Here is a 7,070-nt window from a genome sequence, read left to right on the forward strand (position 1 = left end):
TCTGCTGAGAAGCCTGAAAGCAGCTCTCCAGGTTCCGTGTGTCTGGTAAAGCCCTTCGGCAGGCCTCCAGCCTCTGACACAGGATTCCAGATGTAAGCCGTAAAGCCTGATTTGATTTGGGGGTTGGGTGTCTTGGCAGGTGAAAAGCCAGCAGGGACACGAGAGACATTAACGGGGGAAGTAGAATGATGCCGTTACACTTACCGATAGCAACAGAACATAAAGCATTTATTTTATTTATTGGATTGTTTATGGCAAATGTGAAAATGTTATCTTTTTTCTTCCCCATAGAAAACTTCACTCGAGCAGTCGGCCGAGTGACGTTACTAGTAGTGATGCACCGAATATTCGGCCGCAGAAAATATTCGGCAGAAAATGGCTAAAAATGCATTTTCGGAAAATATATCACCGAATAGTGTATGCAATTAATGCATTCAAAAGAGCTGAATAAATGTTTTATGGACCCATAATAGTGATTATTATTTAAGTTAAGTTTTGCCATAACCATTTCTTTTGCCATAAATCAGGTAGCTTTAAGGTACGGCCATGACAGCAATGGTAGGAAAAATATATATAATATTGCTGTCCATGCTGTCCCACAATGCCTCTGAGACACTCATCCATGCCTTCGTCCCATTCTGTCCCTCACTGAGACACTCATCCATGCCTTCGTCCCATTCTGTCCCTCACTGAGACACTCATCCATGCCTTCGTCCCATTCTGTCCCTCACTGAGACACTCATCCATGCCTCCGTCCCCTTCTGTCCCTCACTGAGACACTCATCCATGCCTTCGTCCCATTCTGTCCCTCACTGAGACACTCATCCATGCCTTCGTCCCATTCTGTCCCTCACTGAGACACTCATCCATGCCTCCGTCCCCTTCTGTCCCTCACTGAGACACTCATCCATGCCTCCGTCCCATCCAGACTCGACTACTGCAATAGCCTCCTGTACGGCGTCACCACCAAAGGTTCTCAAAACCGTCCGCCTGCTCACCAGAACCCGATCCAGGGACCACATCACAGACACCTGTACTCCGTTAACTCCACTGGCTCCCATGCAGTCAAGTTCAGAACTGACTTCAGAATACTCACCACCACATACAGAGCCCTCAATAACCAGACCCCCCCCCCCCCCCCCTCTGAACTCATCCAACGCCATGCCCCCCCACTACCTCTCTGAACTCATCCAACGCCATGCAACCCAACCCACTCCCTGAGGTCACGCACTGCCAACCAACTGCATCCCCACAAGTCCAACGAGCTACTGTACCTTAGGGTGACAGGGCCTTTGCAGTGGCCACGCCCCTTCTCTGTGGAACTCACTCCTAACTCACATCAGAGCTGCCCCCCACCTTCGAAACGTTCAAAAGCACACTCAAAACCCACCTTTTCAGACTGCCCCCCCCCCGTACTGTACTGTACAAGCCCTCCTCTCTGGCCTGTGTGTGTGCGTGCGGCTGCGCAACCGTGACACTTGGTGATCAACAGACACCATTTCCATAGACGGACGGACAGACAGACAGACAGACAGACAGACAGACAGACAGACAGACAGACAGACAGACAGACAGACAGACAGACAGACAGACAGACAGACGGACAGACAGACAGACGGACAGACAGACAGACGACCCAGCCAGGGACACACATTGCTTGTCTACAGATCTCAAAGAGGCATTATGACAGAAGTGGATTGAATTATAGTTTTCTATGACGGTGGACTGGATATGAGATCACACAGAGAGAGAGAGAGATCCCTGCAGGACCAGGGTCTGAATCCCGCCTTTTCCTCTTGTGTGCTCCCCCCTCCTCCCCTCCCCCCCCCTTCCTAGGATTCTAGAGGAAAGACGCAAGGGTGTGGATTTCCTGCTATAAACACAGAACATGACACAGTCTCTAGCAACGGCGTGGCTTCCCTGCAGCATTCTGTAGAACATGACACAGTCTCTACAACGGCGTGGCTTCCCTGCAGCATTCTGTAGAACATGACACAGTCTCTACAACGGCGTGGCTTCCCTGCAGCATTCTGTAGAACATGACACAGTCTCTACAACGGCGTGGCTTCCCTGCAGCATTCTGTAGAACATGACACAGTCTCTAGCGACGGCGTGGCTTCCCTGAAGCATTCTGTAGAACATGACAGTCTCTAGCAACGCCGTGGCTTCCCTGCAGCATTCTGTAGAACATGACAGTCTCTAGCAACGGCGTGGCTTCCCTGCAGCCTTCTGTAGAACATGACAGTCTCTAGCAACGGCGTGGCTTCCCTGCAACATTCTGTACAGAACATGACACAGTCTCTAGCGACGGCGTGGCTTCCCTGCAGCATTCTGTAGAACATGACACAGTCTCTAGCAACGGCGTGGCTTCCCTGAAGCATTCTGTAGAACATGACACAGTCTCTAGCAACGGCGTGGCTTCCCTGAAGCATTCTGTAGAACATGACACAGTCTCTAGCAACGGCGTGGCTTCCCTGCAGCATTCTGTAGAACATGACACAGTCTCTAGCAACGGCGTGGCTTCCCTGCAACATTCTGTTATAAACACAGAACATAACACAGTCTCTAGCAACGGCGTGGCTTCCCTGCAGCATTCCGTTATAAACACAGAACATGACACAGTCTCTAGCAACGGCGTGGCTTCCCTGCAGCATTCCGTTATAAACACAGAACATGACACAGTCTCTAGCAACGGCGTGGCTTCCCTGCAGCATTCCGTTATAAACACAGAACATGACACAGTCTCTAGCAACGGCGTGGCTTCCCTGCAGTCTCTAGCAACGGCGTGGCTTCCCTGCAGCATTCTGTAGAACATGACACAGTCTCTAGCAACGGCGTGGCTTCCCTGCAGCATTCTGTAGAACATGACACAGTCTCTAGCAACGGCGTGGCTTCTGTTATAAACACAGAACATGACAGTCTCTACAACGGCGTGGCTTCCAGGCAGCATTCTGTAGAACATGACACAGTCTCTAGCAACGGCGTGGCTTCCCTGCAGCATTCTGTAGAACATGACACAGTCTCTACAACGGCGTGGCTTCCCTGCAGCATTCTGTAGAACATGACACAGTCTCTACAACGGCGTGGCTTCCCTGCAGCATTCTGTAGAACATGACACAGTCTCTACAACGGCGTGGCTTCCCTGCAGCATTCTGTAGAACATGACACAGTCTCTAGCAACGGCGTGGCTTCCCTGCAGCATTCTGTAGAACATGACACAGTCTCTACAACGGCGTGGCTTCCCTGCAGCATTCTGTAGAACATGACACAGTCTCTACAACGGCGTGGCTTCCCTGCAGCATTCTGTAGAACATGACACAGTCTCTACAACGGCGTGGCTTCCCTGCAGCATTCTGTAGAACATGACACAGTCTCTACAACGGCGTGGCTTCTGTTATAAACACAGAACATGACAGTCTCTACAACGGCGTGGCTTCCAGGCAGCATTCTGTAGAACATGACACAGTCTCTAGCAACGGCGTGGCTTCCCTGCAGCATTCTGTAGAACATGACACAGTCTCTACAACGGCGTGGCTTCCCTGCAGCATTCTGTAGAACATGACACAGTCTCTAGCAACGGCGTGGCTTCCCTGCAGCATTCTGTTATAAACACAGAACATGACACAGTCTCTAGCAACGGCGTGGCTTCCCTGCAACATTCTGTTATAAACACAGAACATGACACAGTCTCTAGCAACGGCGTGGCTTCCCTGCAACATTCTGTTATAAACACAGAACATGACACAGTCTCTAGCAACGGCGTGGCTTCCCTGCAACATTCTGTTATAAACACAGAACATGACACAGTCTCTAGCAACGGCGTGGCTTCCTTGCAGCATTCTGTTATAAACACAGAACATGACACAGTCTCTAGCAACGGTGTGGCTTCCCTGCAGCATTCTGTAGAACATGACACAGTCTCTAGCAACGGCGTGGCTTCTGTTATAAACACAGAACATGACACAGTCTCTAGCAACGGCGTGGCTTCCCTGCAGCATTCTGTAGAACATGACACAGTCTCTACAACGGCGTGGCTTCCCTGCAGCATTCTGTAGAACATGACACAGTCTCTAGCAACGGCGTGGCTTCCCTGCAGCATTCTGTAGAACATGACACAGTCTCTACAACGGCGTGGCTTCCCTGCAACATTCTGTAGAACATGACACAGTCTCTAGCAACGGCGTGGCTTCCCTGCAGCATTCTGTAGAACATGACACAGTCTCTAGCAACGGCGTGGCTTCCCTGCAGCATTCTGTAGAACATGACACAGTCTCTACAACGGCGTGGCTTCCCTGCAGCATTCTGTAGAACATGACACAGTCTCTACAACGGCGTGGCTTCCCTGCAGCATTCTGTAGAACATGACACAGTCTCTACAACGGCGTGGCTTCCCTGCAGCATTCTGTAGAACATGACACAGTCTCTAGCAACGGCGTGGCTTCCCTGCAACATTCTGTTATAAACACAGAACATGACACAGTCTCTAGCAACGGCGTGGCTTCCCTGCAGCATTCTGTAGAACATGACACAGTCTCTAGCAACGGCGTGGCTTCCCTGCAACATTCTGTAGAACATGACACAGTCTCTACAACGGCGTGGCTTCCCTGCAGCATTCTGTAGAACATGACACAGTCTCTACAACGGCGTGGCTTCCCTGCAGCATTCTGTAGAACATGACACAGTCTCTACAACGGCGTGGCTTCCCTGCAACATTCTGTAGAACATGACACAGTCTCTAGCAACGGCGTGGCTTCCCTGCAGCATTCTGTAGAACATGACACAGTCTCTACAACGGCGTGGCTTCCCTGCAGCATTCTGTAGAACATGACACAGTCTCTACAACGGCGTGGCTTCCCTGCAACATTCTGTAGAACATGACACAGTCTCTAGTTCACAGAACATGACAGTCTCTACAACGGCGTGGCTTCCAGGCAGCATTCTGTAGAACATGACACAGTCTCTAGCAACGGCGTGGCTTCCCTGCAGCATTCTGTAGAACATGACACAGTCTCTACAACGGCGTGGCTTCCCTGCAGCATTCTGTAGAACATGACACAGTCTCTACAACGGCGTGGCTTCCCTGCAGCATTCTGTAGAACATGACAGTCTCTAGCAACGGCGTGGCTTCCCTGCAACATTCTGTAGAACATGACACAGTCTCTACAACGGCGTGGCTTCCCTGCAGCATTCTGTAGAACATGACACAGTCTCTACAACGGCGTGGCTTCCCTGCAGCATTCTGTAGAACATGACACAGTCTCTACAACGGCGTGGCTTCCCTGCAGCATTCTGTAGAACATGACACAGTCTCTACAACGGCGTGGCTTCCCTGCAGCATTCTGTAGAACATGACACAGTCTCTAGCAACGCCGTGGCTTCCCTGCAGCATTCTGTTATAAACACAGAACATGACACAGTCTCTAGCAACGCCGTGGCTTCCCTGCAGCATTCTGTAGAACATGACAGTCTCTAGCAACGGCGTGGCTTCCCTGCAGCATTCTGTAGCGATGGATGGATGGATGTGTGGAGAGAAAGAATGTTACTAGTGGCTTTGAATTTTGTGAACGAGGCATCGGTGATTTAGTGCTGCGCAATTAATCGAAAAAAAGATCGAGATCTAGATTCTGACACCTACGCAATCTCAATTCCTAGATTTGAGCCAGAATGGTGCAGCTCTAGTTGGCTGTCCAATTTCTGAAAAACCTTATGTTTCTATGTCAGTTGGTGCTCAACCTTTCTCATGTCAAGGACCCCCACAAATATCTGGATTTGGCCGCCGACCCCCATCTGAAAATATGTTGTTCCAGGGACCTCCCCCCCAGAAGCAAACATTCGAGTTAAAAAACGTTCGCTTTGAAAGAATATATATTCAAAGATCTGCGCCACATTTTTTACGATTCTTCAAAAATAGCAGATCTACAAGCTCGTAGCGCGGCACTCACGAGCTTGTAGATCTGCTATTTTTCAATAGCTAAAGAAGTATAACATAATGCAAAAGGGGTTCCCGTTCAGTATGGGTTAAAGCCACAGTAGTTAGGACTCCAGGTGCCACATTTTGAATGTAGTTCATGTTCAGCAACTACAGACTAAAGACAATACATATTTTCATGGAAAAAAAATATAAGAATCGAGTGAGAATCGTGATCTCAATTCTCTCTCTTTTTTTTAATGTTCTGTTTATTCATTATTTTTTTGAGTGGTGTAAACCACTCCTACAACTGGCTTTGTTAGTGCAGAAAAAATGAGCATGGTTGCTATGTTCACCCTGTTCACCCGGGTGTGATTTCATTACGTCAGACATGATTTCATTACGTCAGACAGGCTATATAAGACCTTACACCACTCAGTTCACACGGGTGTGATTTTTTTACAAATATAGAAGTAAATTGAGAAATACAAACAGAGTAACAAATACAAAAACACACAACAGTGATCTCAATTCTTGTGGAGGAAAAAATCGAGATTCCCATTTGAGCTAGAATGGTGCAGCACGGTGATGTGTCTGTCGGCGATGTGCTGCTAATGCAGTGGGTTTTAATTTCAACCCTTTTCACATCAAGGTCCATTATTTATTCAGCATTTGAGCCACGGACCAACGTTTTGCTGACATTTAAGCCTCTCAAGACTCAAAACTAAAAGGATATTTTGTCGAGAAAATAAGAAACATAATAATGGCGTGTAAAACCAAAATCAAACATGTGCCGCGGGGCGGGCGGCACAGACACGACCAGGTCTTTGACACGGACGCGTTTGTCTGTGTAGTACGGACATGGTGGTGGGTGACCCCTGAGCCAGATAGAGGGAGAGAGAGAGAGAGAGAGAGAGAGAGAGAGAGAGAGGGAGAGGGAGAGGGAGAGGGAGAGGGAGAGGGAGGGGGAGAGGGAGAGGGAGAGAGAGAGAGAGAGGGGGAGAGGGAGAGAGGGAGGAGAGGGAGAGGGAGGAGAGAGAGAGAGAGAGAAGGAGAGAGAGAGAGAGAGAGAGAGAGAGAGGGGGGGGAGGGGGGGGGGGAGAGAGAGAGGGAGGGAGAGGGAGAGAGGGAGAGGGGAGAGGGAGAGAGAGGGGGAGAGGGA

General features: G+C 49.5%; 1 protein-coding gene across 1 annotated transcript in view; it reads right to left on the minus strand.

The window, feature by feature from the left end:
- LOC306918748 (bone morphogenetic protein receptor type-2-like) overlaps nt 1–2,130 on the minus strand; it is a gene marked incomplete at both ends in the record, with an annotated part of 13,401 nt that extends 11,271 nt beyond the window's left edge. Inside the window, one exon of the mRNA XM_079531615.1 lies at nt 2,040–2,130. Within this exon, the coding sequence (XP_079387741.1) occupies nt 2,040–2,130 (91 nt within the window). The remainder of the gene's footprint in view (nt 1–2,039) is intronic.
- Between the last annotated feature and the right edge of the window lie 4,940 nt (nt 2,131–7,070).

This window comes from Electrona antarctica (genome assembly GCF_951216825.1).
Source record: "Electrona antarctica genome assembly, contig: scaffold_1045, whole genome shotgun sequence".
NCBI lineage: Eukaryota > Metazoa > Chordata > Actinopteri > Myctophiformes > Myctophidae > Electrona > Electrona antarctica.